This window comes from Erythrolamprus reginae, chromosome 10, assembly GCF_031021105.1.
Source record: "Erythrolamprus reginae isolate rEryReg1 chromosome 10, rEryReg1.hap1, whole genome shotgun sequence".
Taxonomy (NCBI): Eukaryota; Metazoa; Chordata; class Lepidosauria; order Squamata; family Dipsadidae; genus Erythrolamprus; species Erythrolamprus reginae.
The window spans coordinates 11,318,477-11,336,579 of NC_091959.1; the positions used below are offsets into that span (position 1 = coordinate 11,318,477).

The 18,103-nt window shown below is 42.8% G+C and overlaps 1 protein-coding gene across 1 annotated transcript; it reads right to left on the minus strand.

Annotated features, from left to right (window-relative positions):
* Positions 1–874: 874 nt before the first annotated feature.
* On the minus strand, positions 875–17,686 carry BTBD1 (BTB domain containing 1). The gene is made up of 8 exons (XM_070762374.1): positions 17,089–17,686; positions 12,442–12,598; positions 10,085–10,190; positions 8,600–8,797; positions 6,961–7,153; positions 6,234–6,321; positions 3,608–3,754; positions 875–1,575 (listed from the first exon to the last, which is right to left on the minus strand). The coding sequence occupies exons 1-8, from the start codon at positions 17,490–17,492 to the stop codon at positions 1,417–1,419; spliced, it is 1,452 nt and encodes a 483-aa protein (XP_070618475.1). The 5' UTR covers positions 17,493–17,686; the 3' UTR covers positions 875–1,416.
* Positions 17,687–18,103: the final 417 nt, after the last annotated feature.

The window sequence follows — 18,103 nt, forward strand, 5'->3', positions numbered from 1 at the left end:
CCACCGCCCACGCAAACTCCTCGCTGCTGCCGCGCCCGCCGCTTGTCTTGTCCGCCCGCTGCTTGTCCGCCGCCTGCCTGTCCGCGCGCCCGCCCTTCGCCCGCCCACGCCGTTTGCTCGCGCCGCTTCCCAGCTGAGTCCTGAAGCCAGAAGGCAAAGGCGAACTTCCGCGTTTGGCTTCGGGACTCAGCTGGGAAGCGGCGCGAGCGAACGGCGTGGGCAGGCGAAGGGCGGGCGAGCGGCGGGCGTGCAGACAAGCGGCGGGCGGACAAGACAAGCGGCGGGCGCAGCAGCAGCGAGGAGTTTGCGTGGGCGGCGGGGAAACCCCAATCTTCGGCTCCTTGCTGCTGCGGCGGAAGTAAAAACACCATCTGCGCATGCGCAGATGGTGTTTTTACTTCCGCACCGCTACTTCGCGAAAAACCGATCATTGCGAGGGGTCCTGGAACGGAACCCTCGCAATAATCAGGGGACCACTGTATTTTCAAGTGACTTTACAAGCCAGTTAGCAGGAAACCCTCAACAAAATTAACTTTATAGGCAGAAACTGAGAAGGGTTTAAAACTACATGAACTGGTAAGAAGTTTTAAAGCAAACTCTGAGCCATAATTATCTCAATCATCAGAAAATAATCCTCTAGTACCACAAAAGAGGTCTTATTGAGATTTCCTTCTGAGTAAGTATGCATAATTGCATTACCACCCATCTCATCCAACAATTTGCCATTTGAGAAAACCAGGGCTCAAGTACCCATTAATAGTTCTCTGAAATTTGCCCAATTTCCTTAAAAACTGCATATTTACCGGACTAACAACTGCTTCCTTACAAACTGAAAATATTCAAGATCTCTGCAAGTATTCAAAAAGATATTTCATTTCATCCACACTTCACTTTATAGTTAAAGAATAGCTTCATACAACTGACTTCTGGATAACGGTTTTTCCAATACACAACAAAACTAGCTAAGTTTATATACAGGCATTGAGTACTATTATGGATGAATTTGTATCATCCTTAATTCTAATTCGTGGTTAATTTTAAGAATGACAATTCAGTTTAACGCGTTGCACTGTACAGGAGCACAATCACAATATCCACAGATACGTAATCTGCCGCAAGTGTATTTCAAAGGAAAAGTGCTCTTTTTCTGTTCCCAGATTATGGTAAGCACATTTTAAAAGACCATGTTAAGGATTTATGTACAGGTAAGTATATTTTAGTTCAAGAAAGTTTGGCTGTGTATCATCAATGTAGGTAGAGAATACTAGTGCTTGGTTCCCTCCGTGTACAATATTTCAGTTTTATAACACATCTGAGATTATGTATTTACAAAAATTCACAGTATTTCGTGTTTCCCTTCTGTTCGTGTTCAAAGCAATTTTTTTTTCCCTTTGCTTCATTCCCCGTTTTCTGAAGTTACGTATAAAATATAATTTCTGGTATTTGTCCATCTTCTATTGATGTTCCATTGTTGTTACCCGGTGAGCTAAAAAAGAAAAAGCAAGTTTTGCTTGAAGTTGGAGACTCGTGGATCACTTTCTTCAAACCCCTGGTGCCGTAATGAGAATCAGGGCCCTAAATAAAAGCAGAAAATCATTATTGTGGGATAGGTAAACTGGAATGCATTATGATTTTACAAGAGACATACTATAGCCAGGGTGGCGCAGCAGGTAGAGTGCTGTACTGCAGGCCACTGAAGCTGACTGTAGATCTGAAGGTCAGCAGTTCAAATCTCATCACCTGCTGAAGGTTGACTCAGCCTTCCATCCTTCCGAGGTGGGTAAAATGAGGACTCGGATGTGGGGGCAATAGGCTGGCTCTGTTAAAAAGTGCTATTGCTAACATGTTGTAAGCCGCCCTGGGTCTAAGGAAAAGGGCAGCATAAAAATTGAATAAATAAATAAATAAATGGTGAACCTGGTTTCCAATGCCGGCCAGCTAGTCTTTGTGGGTGCAGGAGCACCAGAAAATGGCCTGAAAACAGCCCAAAAAACACCCACCAAAATAGTCCGGGCCTGAAAAAGGGCCCAAAAAAATTGCCCAAAAAACAGGCACGTTTGCACCAGCCAGCTGGTCTTTGGATTTCTGGCACATACACATGCACGCGCATCCCAGTTTGGGCACCCAGTGCCGAAAAGGTTTGCCATCACTGTCCTATAGCAAACAGAACTTTAAAAAGCATTTCCTGAATTAGAAACATAGAAGATTGACGGCAGAAAAAGACCTCATGGTCCGCCTAGTCTGCCCTTATACTATTTCCTGTATTTTTATCTTAGGATGGATGGATGTTTATCCCAGGCATGTTTAAATTCAGTTGCTGTGGAATTACCAACCATGTCTGCTGGAAGTTTGTTCCAAGCATCTACTCCTCTTTCAGTAAAATAATATTTTCTCACGTTGCTTCTGATCTTTCCCCCCACTAACCTCAGATTGTGTCCCCTTGTTTTTGTGTTCACTTTCCTATTAAAAACACTTCCCTCCCGAACCTTATTTAACATATTTAAATGTTAACATATTTAAATGTTTCAATTGTTTCCCTGCCCTTTCACTTCTGTCCTCCAAACTATACAGATTGAGTTCATGAAGTCTTTCCCGATACGTTTTATGCTTAAGACCTTCCACCATTTTTGTAGCCCGTCTTTGGACCCGTTCAATTTGATCAATATCTTTTTGTAGGTGAGGTCTCCAGAACTGAACACAGTATTCCAAATGTGGTCTTGCCAGCGCTCTATACAGCGGGATCACCATCTCCCTCTTCCTGCTTGTTATTCCTCTAGCTATGCAGCCAAGCATTCTACTCGCTTTCCCTACCACCTGGCCGACTGTTCACCCATTTGGAGACTGTCAGAAATCACTACCCCTACATCCTTCTCTAATTATTATTATTATTAGATTTATACAGGGAAATCTTGACTTACGACCACATTTGAGCCCAAATTTTTTTGCTAATTGAGACCGTTGTTAAGGGAGCATTGGCCCACTTGAGGACCTTCCTGGCCACCGTTGTTAAGTGAATGACTGCAGTTGTTAAGTTAGGAATCTGGCTTCCCCCATTGTCAGAAAGTTGTGAAAGATGATCACTTGACGCTGCAACTGTGATTAGAACGGCCCCCACCCTCCTTGTCTTTCGCAAATTACTCAAGACCCACCTTTGTCGCCAGGCATGGAGGAGCTAAGATATTCCTTCCCCTAGGCCATTACAAGTTATGCATAGTATGTTTGTGTGTATGTTTGGTTTTTTATAATAAGGGTTTTTAGTTCTTTTATTAAATTGGATTGTTACATGTTGTTTTACCATTGTTGTTAGCCGCCCCGAGTCTGCGGAGAGGGGCGGCATACAAATCCAATAAATAAATAAACAAACAAACTGTCATCAATATGAGCCAATTGGCAAACCTCTGGATTTTGATCACATAACCATTTGGGATGCCACAATGGCTGTTTGTGTGAAAAAAAATGGTCAAATGACCCAAATGCCATTTCAGTGCTGTCATAACTTCAAACGGTCACTAAATGAACTGTTATAAGTTGAGGACTTCCTCTGTCTTCACATCATCCATTCCTTGCCTTATAGTTACCGTTTCCCACAATTTCAAAAAGGTCTTACTTTCAAAGTTGCACACGCAGTGTAACACACAGTTGGCAAAATCTCTATTGGTTCTTTGAACATAACTCTAAAAGTGCTGGCTGTTCCATCGCAGCTAAATCCAGTGTCGTTTTGTCCTAGAGTCTGGTTTTTCTCGTATTCAATTATCTGTAGGAAGAGAGCAATGGAAAATTTTCTTTTGTCTTGTAAGGATGTATTTTCTAAGCGTAAACAAAGCGCACCCAGAACACTGCTTTTGAAGCCTGTTTAACTTATCCAGTTCCAGACCCAAATGTTTAGTATGAGGCTCTAGCAAGGAAACTTTCAAAAATCAATGTGGTAAAATTAGGCCTTCAATTGGAATTTGTGAATAATGTCCTTGCTTACAAAGCAGGCACATCTGAACTGCCTGTGGAACCTTGTAGATTCCTAGTAACGTTTTAGGAAGTAAATATTATCACTGGAAGCAAATAAGTTGTAACATACAGTAATACCTCGTCTTACGAACCTAATTGGTTCCCGGGGTAGGTTCGTAAGGCGAAAAGTTCGTAAGACGAAACATTGTTTCCCATAGGAAACAATGTAAAATGAATTAATGCGTGCAACGGAAAAAAACCCACAAAAAAACGCCGCCGCCCGGCTGTCACCTTTTGAAACAGCCAGGCGCTTCTCAGCGTTCTCCCAATGCCGAACCCGGAAGTTTGGCAAAAGTTTGGGTTCAGATGGCCGCCGAAAAGCCCCCCGGCTGTTTCAAAAAGCGACAGCTAGGCGGTAGGGCTTCTCGGCGGCCACCCGAACCCAAACTTTTGCCAAACTTCCGGGTTCGGCGTTCGGGAGGCCACCGAGAAGCCCCGTCGCCCAGCTGTCACCTTTTGAAACAGCCAGGGGGCTTCTCGGTGGCCTCCCGAACACCGAACCCGGAAGTTTGGGTTTGGCGTTCGGGTGCAGGAGGAAGCTGAGAAGCCCCCCGGCTGTTTCAAAAAGCAACAGCCGGGCAGCGGGTTCGTAAGATGGAAAAAGTTCGTAAGAAGAGGCAAAAAAATTCCGAACCCCGGGTTCGTATCTCGGGTTGTTCGTATGGCGAGGATTTCGTATCATGAGGTACCACTGTATAAGTTTCACTTTTACCAATAACATTTAATAAAGGCAGGGAGCTAAGCAAAGATCAAGGAATGAATTGGTGAGGATACCTGCTCCAAACCAACACTGGAAGAATAATTATCAGCTCTTGCTATGGCAACACCTTGGCTTGATCTCAAGTAATAGCACACCACAGTTTTGCCAAAATAAGAGAAAAATGCAGATATACAACTCAAAAAAGGAGGAATATTAACCTCCCACTCCTGCCTTTATGCCAGCTATTTACTATTTCTAGGCACAGCTTATAATGTTTACTAATCACTTTAGATATTCTCTAGCTATCTCCATCCCCAAACAGCTACCAAGGAGACACAATATACACCACAGAACATAACACTCCTCTTTATTATAATCACTGACATGCTGTTTGATTGCTCTTAATGGCAGATGCTGATTCAATCTTTTGCATGTTATTTCATACATAGGGAAAGATTAAAGCAAATCAAATGTGTATCATGTTATTTGCATCATCCTGGGTGACATGTTCCCAAAAGAAGGTGAGGTGTGATTTAATTAAAACAAAATGGCATAGTGCTTCTAAGAAGAGGATTAAAAAACCTTTAACTTCCTTGTAAACAGAGTGGATAAAATTGATGGTTTAAAAAATTGGATTTTATCAAATTTAATAAATTTGGAGTAAAAAAAATCGATCTAGTTTTCTATTTAATTTAGTTTAAATTGGGTATGTCTAGTTTAATGAAAAGAAGGACCAGGGAAGACATGCTAGCAGTGTTCCAATATGTCATGGGTTGCCACAAAGAAGAGGGAGTCAAGCTATTCTCCAAAGCACCTAATGATAGGACAAGAAGCAATGGATGGAAACTAATGAAGGAGAGAAGGAACCTAGAACTAAGGAGAAATTTCCTGACCGTTAGAACAATTAATCAATGGAACAGCTTGCCTCCAGAAGTTGTGAATGCTCCAACACTGGAAGTTTTTCAGATGTGGATAACCATTTGTCTGAAGTGGTGCAGCGTTTCGTACCTAAGCAGGGAACGGTTGGACTAGAAGACCTCCAAGGTCCTCTCCAACTCTACTATTCTATTCCATTCCATTCCATTCTAGACTGGTATAGTCTCTTTCAAAGTCAGATTCTTCCAATACTGAATGGCTGATTCAGGGAGACTGATGATGAAGCATTTGTATACTGTACCTCCATACTTACAAAATACATGTTTCTCTTTAGAACACCCACCTACTTGTTAACAGTAATATTAGTATTGCCATTACGTAAATATTAATCTCTTTTAAAATAATTGTGTAACAACAGTTAAACAGAGATACTTTCCCAGTTTCCTCTTAACCTAATGTGAGCCATCCTAAGTGATACATCATTTATAGTGATACATCATTTATAGAATATTAATACACTGATCATGCTACCTAGTTAGTTAATGAAATGCCTGCAAACCAAGCTCAGACAACACCCAGGATTTCACAACAGTGGTATATCTATGATTTCAGCTCAACAAAACTCATTCATTATAGACTTGAAAAACAATTGTACCTGTATATTAACTTGATAATCTGTAGGGCCATGAATAGAACCATATAGTCCAAATCCCACAATTGAAATTCTTCTATTAACCGTGAACCTTTAAAAAAAGAGAGAGAAACAGATTATTATCTGAATCTGCTATTTCACAAACTAGATTTTTTTTTTAAAGAACAGATGATAGCTTATTTCAGTGAAAAGGTATGGACCCATTTACCAACTTAACCAGAGTACTATTTTCCAGGGGAAGTTCTGCCCCTGGAAAAATCTTATATGAATCATAAGAAAATCCCTCCATTTCACAACCCAACATTTGGCAGCTAAAAACTAATCTGCTGCCGATTCCTTGGATAAACTGGCCTACCCTTCTTTCTCACAACTTCTGATCTCTGCAAAAACACTGATAAGCTTCTTCCTTTGGTGCATCATGGTCGAAGGGTAATAACAACTTTTCTGCTAAATTCAAAGCTTCATCAGTTTGGACACTCACCTTATTTTAATGATCCTCTGCTTTTTGATATGCTATGTAGCCTTTTAAGTGTTACCCCTGAGTGGTACTTTATTGCTTTTATTATAGTGTATTTATAATGGACCATCACGGGATGCATCAGTTATAAAAGGGAAAATGAATATATTTGCTTTCCAACTAGACCAGCAGTTTCTTGCTGTGTGGTGTTTTGGAAACTTCTCCACTCAAAGCACTATGATTGACATGTTACTGAAAACCCGGAACCCATACCTGATCCGGTCACTTGTTCCACTGTAACCCCAACGACTTTCCACTTGTTGGAATCTGTTTATGCTGCACTCCTTCCCTCTAAGACAGCATCTTGGTCGGTCAATATAATCAACTCTAGGTTTAGGATTGACAGTAAAATGTAGGAAAAGATTGACTACTTCCCGGTCTGACAAAATACCAGATTGAGCAGGACCTGGGTGGGGAAAAATGGAAGGAATGCAACTGAGCAGAACATATTCTGTACCAAGACGACAACTGAATTTAAAAAAAATAGAGATAAGAGTATGTAAACATTTATTCCACTCCTGGATTATAGCTGTTAACAGCAATATCTGGCCCTGCAAAGGGGGGGTGGGGGTGGATTTCAATCTTTCTAAGAAATCTGACAAGAAAAGAAGAAGTTTGTAGTCAGACAGTCTTTGTGGTTTATGCTGGCAATTAATTCTTCTCCATTGTCCATTAATTAAAGGTACGTGTTGCCAAGCTTTCCAACCAGCAACAGAATTAAAATATATATTTTTTTACTGGCCTAGCTGCTTTGTATGGTGCATGTACAATAAGCACCATTCTGTGGGCGATCAAGGAAATTAAATAGACTCAAATTATAGAAATTTAGATTTGTATGATTTAAATAATAATAATTTATTAGATTTGTATGCCGCCCCTCTCTGAAGACTCAGGACGGCTCACAACAGTAATAAAAAGGCAATAGAACAATAGAACAAATCTAATAATAAAAAAGATATATAAAACCCCAACGATTAAAAAAACCATACAGCACATACATGCCAAATATAAAATATAACAGCCTGAGGGAGATGTCTTAGTTCCCCCATGCCTGGCGATAAAGGTGGGTCTTGAGTAATTTGTGAAAGACAAGGAGGGTGGGGGCTGTTCTAATCTCCGGGGGGATTTGATTCCAGAGGGCTGGGGCTGCCACAGAGAAGGCTCTTCCCCTGGGGCCCACCAAGCGACATTGTTTGGTCAATGGGACCCGGAGAAGGCCAACTCTGTGGGACCTTATCAGCAAAATGATAAGGCAAAATGAATCAAGTTGGAGTGTAAAATGCAAAGCAGTTTTATGTAGTCACAAAGTTCAACAGAGGTACAATTAAATGTTGGTTTTATAAAACCTCACATGATCAAATAAGCATACATGCTCATACCCAAACCCCTGTCCTTAGTGGTGCGAACATTTCAAAATAAGCATAAGATTTTAGGTGAAATCAATTGGTTTATTTTCAGCATGCGGCCAACATTTCCCATGCAACATCACTAAAAGCTCCCAATGATATCCTACTGAAAGGATGCTGAATCTGTGAATATAGGTCCCATGCTTCTTTTGGAGTAAGACTATCTGGAATTTTACTAAAGGGTTTTCACAAAATTGCTAGACTGCTGAACAGTTTAAGGAGGAGTCAAAACATGGTGCACCTTTGCCTTGCTTTGGTGAATATACTGCCTGAGAAAAAGCGATAAAATAGGTCCTTTCTAGTAAGAATGCGTTAAGATAGGAGCATTAATAGGTTTTTCTATTTAACAAGCTCGCTTCAGCAGCGCATATATTAAATTGGAATGATACAGATTTTCCTATTTTAACTTCGGTTTTTGCAGCGACAAAGCCAATCAGAACAGTTACCTGCTGCAAACTCTTCAATGGTCATGAGTGGGAAACGGATTAAAGAGAGAGCTTTGCCAAGTACTTTCTGCTTATTGGCAGAGGTGAGTGGTAGCTCCTGCCTCTGACACTCTGCTTCGGCCCAACGCACAACGGCTCCAAAGAGCCGGCTCTCTCGAATACTGAGTGTGTCTCTTTCCAGCACGGCACACAGTGTGTCTGAAAAAGAAGATTGGCATTTATTGCACACTTTTGCATAGATCAAATAAGATCGTGACACATTGCAAGTCTGACTTCGGGCCCGATTCCAGCTAAACTGGTTTCGGACAGCTGCCCCTTCCCTGATGAAGCAAGATATGAATCATCTTCTAATGGGGAATGCATACATTCTGCATACTGAAGAATGAATCAGAACTACCGTTGCATAAAATGACTTCTAGCTATTGAAGTAATTGCCCTGCACCAAAATAGTTTGATACTGCTGTAATCCTATTCACACCTTAATCAAAAAATTCATCCAGTAGTAATTCAGCCAGAATATTTCAGCATAAAAGTTAAGTAATTATGCTGCAAAATCAGCAGAGAATAATGCTGCAAAAAACTGGCAACCCAAAAGGTATCATATTAGCAGATCTCCTATTGATGGGAGGTATACAGTGTTCCCTCGATTTTCGCAGGGGATCCGTTCCGAGACCGCCCGCGAAAGTTGAATTTCCGCAAAGTAGAGATGCGGAAGTAAATACACTATTTTTGGCTATAAACAGTATCACAAGCCTTCCCTTAATACTTTAAACCCCTAAATTGCAATTTCCTATTCCCTTGGCAACCATTTAGATTATTACTCACTATGTTTCTTTATTAAAGTTTATTAAAAAAAATATTTATTAAAGGTGGACGAACGTTTGGTGATGACATATGACGTCATCGGGCGGGAAAAACCATGGTATAGGGGAGGAAACCGCAAAGTATTTTTTAATTAATATTTTTGAAAAACCGTGGTATAGACTTTTCGCTAAGTTCGAACCCGCAAAAATCGAGGGAACACTGTATATGAAAACTTATTTTTTTTAAAGGAACCAGGAATCTAGTCCTCTTTGGATGCTGTGGGATTCTGATTCCAATTAGCGATCAGGATTAATGGGAACCGAACACCAACATCATCTGTATTTATTTATTTATTTTATTTATTAATTGGATTTGTATGCCGCCCCACTCCGAGGACTCGGGGCGTCTCACAACATAGCAAACAATGTACAATGTACAAATCTAAAAATCCAATTAATTTTACTAGAAAAAAGTTTAAAACTCTATTAAAATTTAAAATCATTCATTCCCATTCACATCGCAAAACAAACTACATTCGTCGGCCAGGGGGCAAGGGTCTAATGGCCCCAAAGCCTGGTGGCACAGATAGGTCTTTAAGCTTTTACAGAAAGTGAGGAGGGTGGGGGATTGTCACAGATTGCCAATGTAATGTAAACGCATTCATGTTTAGGAGCTACTTACCTATATCAATATCTGTAAAGCCTTCTGCACTTATTGCGTCCATAGTACTTTTGTCTATTGTGTCAAGGCAGAGACTGGCCAGTTGAGGTTCATCAAATAAACGAGCCTATCCAAAAATATTTGTCCAAAATTACGCTATTTTAGCTTACAGTTAACAGAAATAGTTTACTTTTTTACTTATCAAATTGAGAAACTGCTCATCTCACTCCCACAGCATGTGATAATACAGTGATCCCTCGATTTTCGCGATCTCGTTCTTCGCGAAACGCTATATCGCGATTTTTCCCACCCGATGACATCACTCTCTTCCTTCCTTTCTCATCTTTCTTTCTCTCTCTCTTTCTCTCTCTTGCTTCTTCCTCTCTCACACTCTCTTCCTCCCTCTCTCATCTCTTTCTTTCCTTCTCTCTTTCTCTATCTCTCCCCCTCTTGCTGGCGGGCGGCGGGCGGGCGGGAGAGCGGGGGCATCAGCGAGGAAGACCCAGGGAAGGTTCCTTCGGCCGCCCAGCAGCTGATCTGCTCGGCAGCGCAGCGAGGAGCCGAATCGGGGTTTCCCCTTTGCGTGGGCGGCGGGGAAACCCCGATCTTTGTCTGCTCGCTGCTGCTGCGCTGCCGAGCAGATCAGCTGCTGGGCGGCCGAAGGAACCTTCCCTGAGTCTTCCCTGCCGCCCACGCAAACTCCACCATCTGCGCATGCGCGGCCATGAAAAAAGGGCGCGCATGCGCAGATGGTGTTTTTACTTCCGCAACCCTACATCGCGAAAAATCGATTATCGCGAGGGGTCTTGGAACGGAACCCTCGCGATAATCGAGGGATCACTGTATTTCAACATGCCGCCCCGAGTCTGCGGAGAGGGGCGGCATACAAATCTAAATAAACATAAACATTCCATAATAAAAGTCACGGTTATTTTAACTGAAAGAAACTGAAGGAAAGTTTGCTGCTTTTAAGGGAATTTTAATTTAATGCTCCTTTCCCAAACCTTCTCAGATTTAATTCTTACTACAAGAAAGAAGAATTACATAGTAATAAATGAAAGACCAACAATGCAACTTATTCTACAGTACTTAACTACATTTAAGGACAACTCTGCACTTGAACTGGGTACACGTTGCAATCTACAGGACCATCTATTGCCGCTTAAGACCAATAAGAGCTCACAGAGTTGGTCTCCTCCAGGTCCCGTCTACTAAACCAGTGTTTCCCAACCGTGGCAACTTGAAGATATTTGGACTTCAACTCCCAGAATTCCCCAGCCAGCAAATGCTGGCTGGGGAATTCTGGGAGTTGAAGTCCAGATATCTTCAAGTTGCCAAGGTTGGGAAACACTGCACTAAGCAATGCAGATTGGCGGGACTATGGGGGAGGGCCTTCTCGGCGGCTACCCCGGCTCTATGGAACCAACTACTGCCCGATGTCCGTACTGCTCCCACCCCGCTGGCCTTTCTTAAGGCCACAAAGACCTGGCTTTGCTGGCAGGCCTGGGGGCCATAAATGTACATCTCTGATGGCCAACTGTAGGAATGGTGTACATGTACATGATTGTGACTGTCCTATTTATAATAACTTTTTTTCATGGGGTTTTCGTTTTAGATAATGTTCAACTTCTTTCTATCGTTTTGTATCTATTTATATTGTATATTATATTGGCACCGGACCAGAATATCTTCAGGACCGCCTCCTGCCGCACGAATCCCAGCGACCGGTTAGGTCCCACAGAGTCGGCCTTCTTCGGGTCCCGTCGACTAAACAATGTCGTCTGGCAGGACCCAGGGGAAGAGCCTTCTCTGTGGGGGCTCCGACCCTCTGGAACCAGCTCCCCCCTGAGATTAGGATTGCCCCCACCCTCCCTGCCTTTCGTAAACTCCTTAAAACCCACCTCTGTCGTCAGGCATGGGGGAACTGAAACATCTCCCCCTTGCCCATATTGTTTTGCCGCTTGATTGATTGATTGTGTGCCTGTTTTTATATATATATATATTGGGATTGTTTTATGAATTTTTTAACTTAAAATTGTAATTAGATTGGGCATTGGATTTGTTACTATGTACTGTTTTTATTATTGTTGTGAGCCGCCCCGAGTTTGCGGAGAGGGGCGGCATATAAATCCAATAAATCTAATCTAATCTAATTGTATTTATATTGTTGTTGTAAGCCACCCTGAGTCCTTCGGGAGTGGGCGGCACAGAAGTTGAATAAATAAATAAATAAATCTCGTTCAATTTTGTTTCAGAAAGCATGTGATAATTAGTCCCCAAGCCCCATTGAAAGTCTAGCCCTGGAGCCTTGAATTCAGGGCTCCAGAATTCAAAAAAGTTTGAAACACACAACTCCAACCAAACAGTTGGATTGTTACCTGAGTAAGCAGCATAAAAGCATTATCTGCCCGAAGGTGCTTGGTGAGAAATTCGACACAGTGAGCTTCTAGGGCAGGGACAGCATACTTCTTAGCTGTATAGAGAGTGGTCATAACAGTTTCGGGACCAATCTGAACTTCATCTGAATATAAAAATCTAAAAAAGAAAAGAAAAGGAAAATCAAATAAGATAAATACATGGTTATTCATGCCACTTTGTCTTAGTAGCTTCTTTATATTCTTCATTTTATGACACAAAGCTGATTTTGCAATACAGTGATACCTTGTCTTACAAACTTAATTGGTTCTGGGACGAGGTTCTTAAGGTGAAAAGTTTGTAAGACGAAACAATGTTTCCCATAGGAATCAATGGAAAAGCAATTAATGCGTGCAAGCCCAAAATTCACCCATTTTGCTAGCCGAAGTGTCGGTTTTAATGCTGCTGGGATTCCCCTGAGGCTCCCCTCCATGGGAAACCCCACCTCCGGACTTCCATGTTTTTGCGATGCTTCAGGGGAATCCCAGCATCGCAAAAACAAGCGCTTCGCTGGCAATGGAAGTCCGGAGGTAGGGTTTCCCAGCGAGGGGAGCATCAGTGAAATTGCAGCATCGCAAAAACACCGAAGTCCTCGAAACCCCACCTCCGGACTTCCGTTGCCAGTGAAGTGCCCGTTTATGCGCTGCTGGGATTCCCCTGCAGCATCACAAAAACACGGAAGTCCGGAGGTGGGGTTTCTCATGGAGGGGAGCCTCAGGGAAATCCCAGCAGCGTAAAAACGGGTGCTTCGCTGACAATGGAAGTCCGGAGGCGGGGCATCCCAGTGGTGGCGGTGGGTTTGTAAGGTGAAAATAGTTTCTAAGAAGAGGCAAAAAAATCTTAAACCCCGGGTTTGTATCTCGAAAAGTTTGTATGACGAGGCGTTTGTAAGACGAGGTATCACTGTACCTACATACTGTATATAAACCAAACTTTCCACTAATATCTGCAAAAAAGGCAATCAATCACTTTCCAAACTCAAAAAGCAGGAGATTGCCTCTGGGCCTAAAACAAGAGATGTTGCATTCCGAGAAATCCAGGTCAAAATCCCCTCAATCTACCTTATCAAGTTCAAATATTTTGACTTGCGTCTTTTCACTCCCAAGTCTCTACTTCGAAATCTCCAATAATCTATATTATTCGGCAAGGAAGGAGCAGCCAAACCTATGGAACTTTCTGAGGCCTCCACAATTTCCCCAAGGGACACAACCTCTTTTTTCTGCAATAGGCAATGTGACAGCATTTTCCACAACAAATGGAAATAAAATCTTTTTGTATACCTTTAAGAGGACCGTTTAAACTCATATTGAAAACAGGCATATGGTAATCCACATTATCATCATGGCAAATACCTTTTAAAGAATAAGCAAAGATGGTTTTTTGGTTTTTTTAGAAAAGTGACGGCTAAATTCACTGTGCCATCCTGCCTTAATAACCAGGATCCATCTCTTTGTGCCAATGCAGACATTCTAGTATAACCACCATTATGGATGGCTAAGTGATTTTTAATTATTTCATCCAATTACCCTTTTCTTGTCCTTGGTGCTGTATTTGATTGTTTGTTTCATACATTTCATTATCCAAATAGGCAATCAACACTGATGATGTTACCTAGCTAGGTGATAAAACATCTGCAATAGACATCCAATCACAGAGAACCCCAAGAACATCACAATTATATAAAGCATGTCATTAGCCCCCCATCCCGCCCCAAGCTCAATCAAATATTTATTAAGGCCACAGATTAGCATGTATCTTTTTATAACCCATGTCATTATTCTCTCCCTCTACCCCCGCCAAAAAACCCACATCAAATTTTTATTAAAGTCATAGACCGACATATATCTTTATATAAAAACCATGCCATTATCCACACACACACCCAAACAAAGCCAAATCAAATCAAATCTTTACTAGTCCTGGACTAGCTTATATCTCTCTATAAGCATGCCATTATCCCACACTCCAAACCAAAGTCAAATCAAATATTTGTGGTCATAGACCAGCATATATCTTTATATAAAAACCATGCCATTACCCCCCCCCCCCCAAAACAAAGCCCAATCAAATCTTTACTAGTTCTGGACCAGCATATCTCTCGATATAAAGCATGCCATTATGCACCCCCCACCAAACAAAGCAAAATCAAATATTTATGGTCACAGACCAGCTTGTATCTTTTTATAACCCATGACATTATTCTCCCCACCCCCAAGACAAATCAATATTAAGGCCATAAACCAGCACCTATCTTTATATAAACTATGTCATTATCCCCACCACCACCACAAAGCCAAAACCCTTGAAAATTTTACCCTTAGTCTATCCACTGTTGACTTCTCCCCATTCCTAAGAGGTCAGTTGTGCACCAGAGTGCCTACCGTCCCCTGTCCTAATGTTTCCCTCATATTAGTACCCATCTTAAGTATATAAACAGCATTATATCTATGTATACTACCAATACGTACTTGACAGAATAAAATTAATAATAAAATAAATAAATTAAATCTCATGTTAAGTCCACTCACTCAAATCTCTCCTTCCTGCCATTGCTTCCCCTGACCACCCCTCAAAAACAGAACTGGGGTGGGTTATCAGGTTGACTCAGCTTTCCATCCTTCCGAGGTGGAAAAAATGAGGACCCAGATTGTTGGGGGCAATATATGTTGATTCTGTAAACCGCTTAGAGAGGGCTGTAAAGCACTGTAAAGTGGTATATAAGACTAAGAGCTATTCCTTCCTTCCTTCTTTCCATGTAGTTAGAATGCAGCATTTCAGGCTAACTCTGCCCACTGCCAGTGGTTCAATTCTCACCAGCCTTCCATCCAACTGAGGAGGGTAAAATGAGGACCCAGATTGTTGGGGTCAATAAGCTGACTCTGTAAACTGCTAAGAGGGGGCTATAAAGCACTGTGAAGCGGTATATAAGTCTAAGTGTTATTCCTTCCTTCCCTCTCCCTCCCCCTTTTCCTTCTAGTTAGAACTGGGGTGGGTTATCAGGTTGACTCAGCTTTCCATCCTTCCAAGGTGGAAAAAATGAGGACCCAGATTGTCAGGGGCAATATATGTTGATTCTGTAAACCGCTTAGAGAGGGCTGTAAAGCACTGTATATAAGAATAAGGGCTATTCCTTCCTTCTTTCTTAAAATGCAGTTAAAATGCAGCAATGCAGGCTAACTTTGCCCGTTGCCAGTGGTTCAATTCTCACCAGGCTGAAGACTAACCCATCCTTCTGAGGAGGGTAAAATGAGGACCCAAATTGTTGGGGTCAATAAGCTGACACTGTAAACCGCTAAGAGAGGGCTATAAAGCACTGTGAAGCAGTATATAAGTCTAAATGCTCTTCCTTCCTTCCCTCCCTCTCTCTTCCCCACTCCCTTCCTTCTAGTTAGAATGCAGGCATTGCAGATAAATCTGCCCACTGCCAGCGGTTCAATTCTCACCAGGCTCAAGACTGACTCAGCCTTCCATCCTTCCGAGGTGGGTAAAACGAGGACCCAGATTGTTGGGGCCAAATATACTGCTCAAAATAAATAAAAATAAAGGGAACACTTAAAAAAACAGAATATAACTTCAAGTAAATCAAACCTCTGTGTAATCAAACTGTCCACTTACGAAGCAACACTGATTGACAGTCAATTTCACATGCTGTTGTGCAAATGGAATAGTTGTGTCAAATGAAATATTCAATGAGAATATTGCATTCATTCAGATCTAGGATGTGTTCTTTGAGTATTCCCTTTATTTTGGTGAATATACTGCCTGAGAAAAAGTGATAAAATAGTCCCTTTCTAGTTTTGTCGCCCCGAGTTTGCGGAGAGGGGCAGCATATAAATCCAATAAATCTAATCTAATCTAATCTTTTTGTACTGTTTTGTTGTTGTGAGCCGCTCCGAGTCTTCGGAGAGGGGCGGCCTACAAATCTAATAAATAATAATAATAATAATAATAATAATAATAATAATAATAATAATTTTTAAAAATAGGAGCGTTAATTTTTTCTGTACTGCTCAAAAAATAAAGGGAACAGTTAAACAACACAATATAACTCCAAGTAAATCAAACTTCTGTGAAATCCAATTGTCCACTTAGGAAGCAACACTGATTGACCATCAATTTCACATGTTGTCAGAACATTCAACTTTGTACAGAACAAAGTATTTTTTGGAGCAGTATACGTTGACTCTGTACTTAGAGAGGGCTGTAAAGCACTGTGAAGCGGCATATAAAATAAAGTAAAATAAAATAAAAAGGAATCTAAATATTGCTATTGCTATCCTCACCAGCCGCGCCAAAGTGGCTCCTGGACCACCACCACCACCCACCACCCAAAAAACCTTCAGGAATTGCTCCTCTATCCCAGTGTTTCCCAACCTTGGCAACTTGAAGATATTTGGATTTCAACTCTGGGAGTTGAAGTCCAAATATCTTCAAGTTGCCACGGTTGGGAAACACTGCTCTATCCCCTTCAACTGGTGCCTTAAGGACACCCCCTCTTCAGGTTAATAACACCCCTCCCTTCCCCAGTTTAAATCCCCCACCACCATCCCCGTCGTGTGGAAGGGCAGGCAAGGGCCCGTCCTCCCCTCACTCATCCCTCCGCCTCGGACCTGAGCAGAGCTAGGAAGGCGGCGGGCTCCACGTCGGGCAGCTCGATCTCGGCCGAGGTGGTGGCCATGCCGCCGTTGAACATGGCGTCGAAGACGGCGCTGCCGGCCGCCAGGACGAAGCGGTGAGCCGGGATGCGCTGCTGGCCCGGCCCGGCCCCCCCTCCGCCGGCCCGCGCGCCGCCTTTGCCCACCACGAAGCGCACGTCGCTCAGCAGCTCGTTGGCGAAGAGGAAGGCGAAGCGCTCCCGCAGCGACCGCTTCGTGGCCTGCCAGTTGTAGGCCGGCTCGCGCTGCACCATTACCGTCGGCGCGGGCGCCGGCACCCCCGCCAAGCTGGCCGGGACTTCGTTGCCCGCGGCGGCGGCTGCTGCCAAAGCCGCCTCAACGCCGCCCGCGGCCGCCATTTGCCAGCCCTCCTACTCCTCCGGCCCGCGCAGGCGCTCTCTCGCGCTCTCCTCACAATCCGGCCGGCGGCTCCTCCCCGGAGAAGGCGTCTGCGCAGGCGCGACGTCGCAGGGAACGCCTGCGTGCGCGGCCGGAGAGGGCTCGGTTCTCCCCAGTCCGCGCCGGCGGCGGCTTGCGCGCGCATCTTCCTCCCGCCAGAGAGATACTAATGAGAAGAGGAGACCGCCGCGGTCAAAATAGTCTTCTGAGCTCGCGTGGGTGTCATTGTCCAGATTTTAGATTTTAGTTTTTTGGATTTTAGATTTTAGATTGATTTTTAGACCGTCCTTCTCCAAGAAGACTCAGGGTGATGTACAACAATAAAAGTACAGTATGATTTGAAGGCGATGTAAGTGTCAGAGCTTTAACAAATGTTGATTTCCAACCCTGGGTCTTTAACTGAACTGCTTTACTCATCAATTTGAGGAGCAAGGTTTCCAGGTGGGGAATGTTTGTGAATTCCAAAGGGATGATACAATGATGCCAGACAGTGATACAATAACAATATAATATTTCCAAGTCTATTAAGTCTTTCATTAACAAATGAAACAAGGAAACATTAATGTTTATC

Bases quoted from the DNA above. Each gene is read 5' to 3' on its own strand.
- BTBD1 (XM_070762374.1), bottom strand. From the start codon at position 17,492: ATGGCGGCCGCGGGCGGCGTTGAGGCGGCTTTGGCAGCAGCCGCCGCC. The intron at 8,798-10,084 runs GTAAGTAGCTCC...CTTCTTTTTCAG, and splicing joins CTTTACAGATATTGATATAG to ACACACTGTGTGCCGTGCTG. The intron at 3,755-6,233 runs GTACAATTGTTT...CTCTTCCTACAG, and splicing joins ATTATCAAGTTAATATACAG to ATAATTGAATACGAGAAAAA.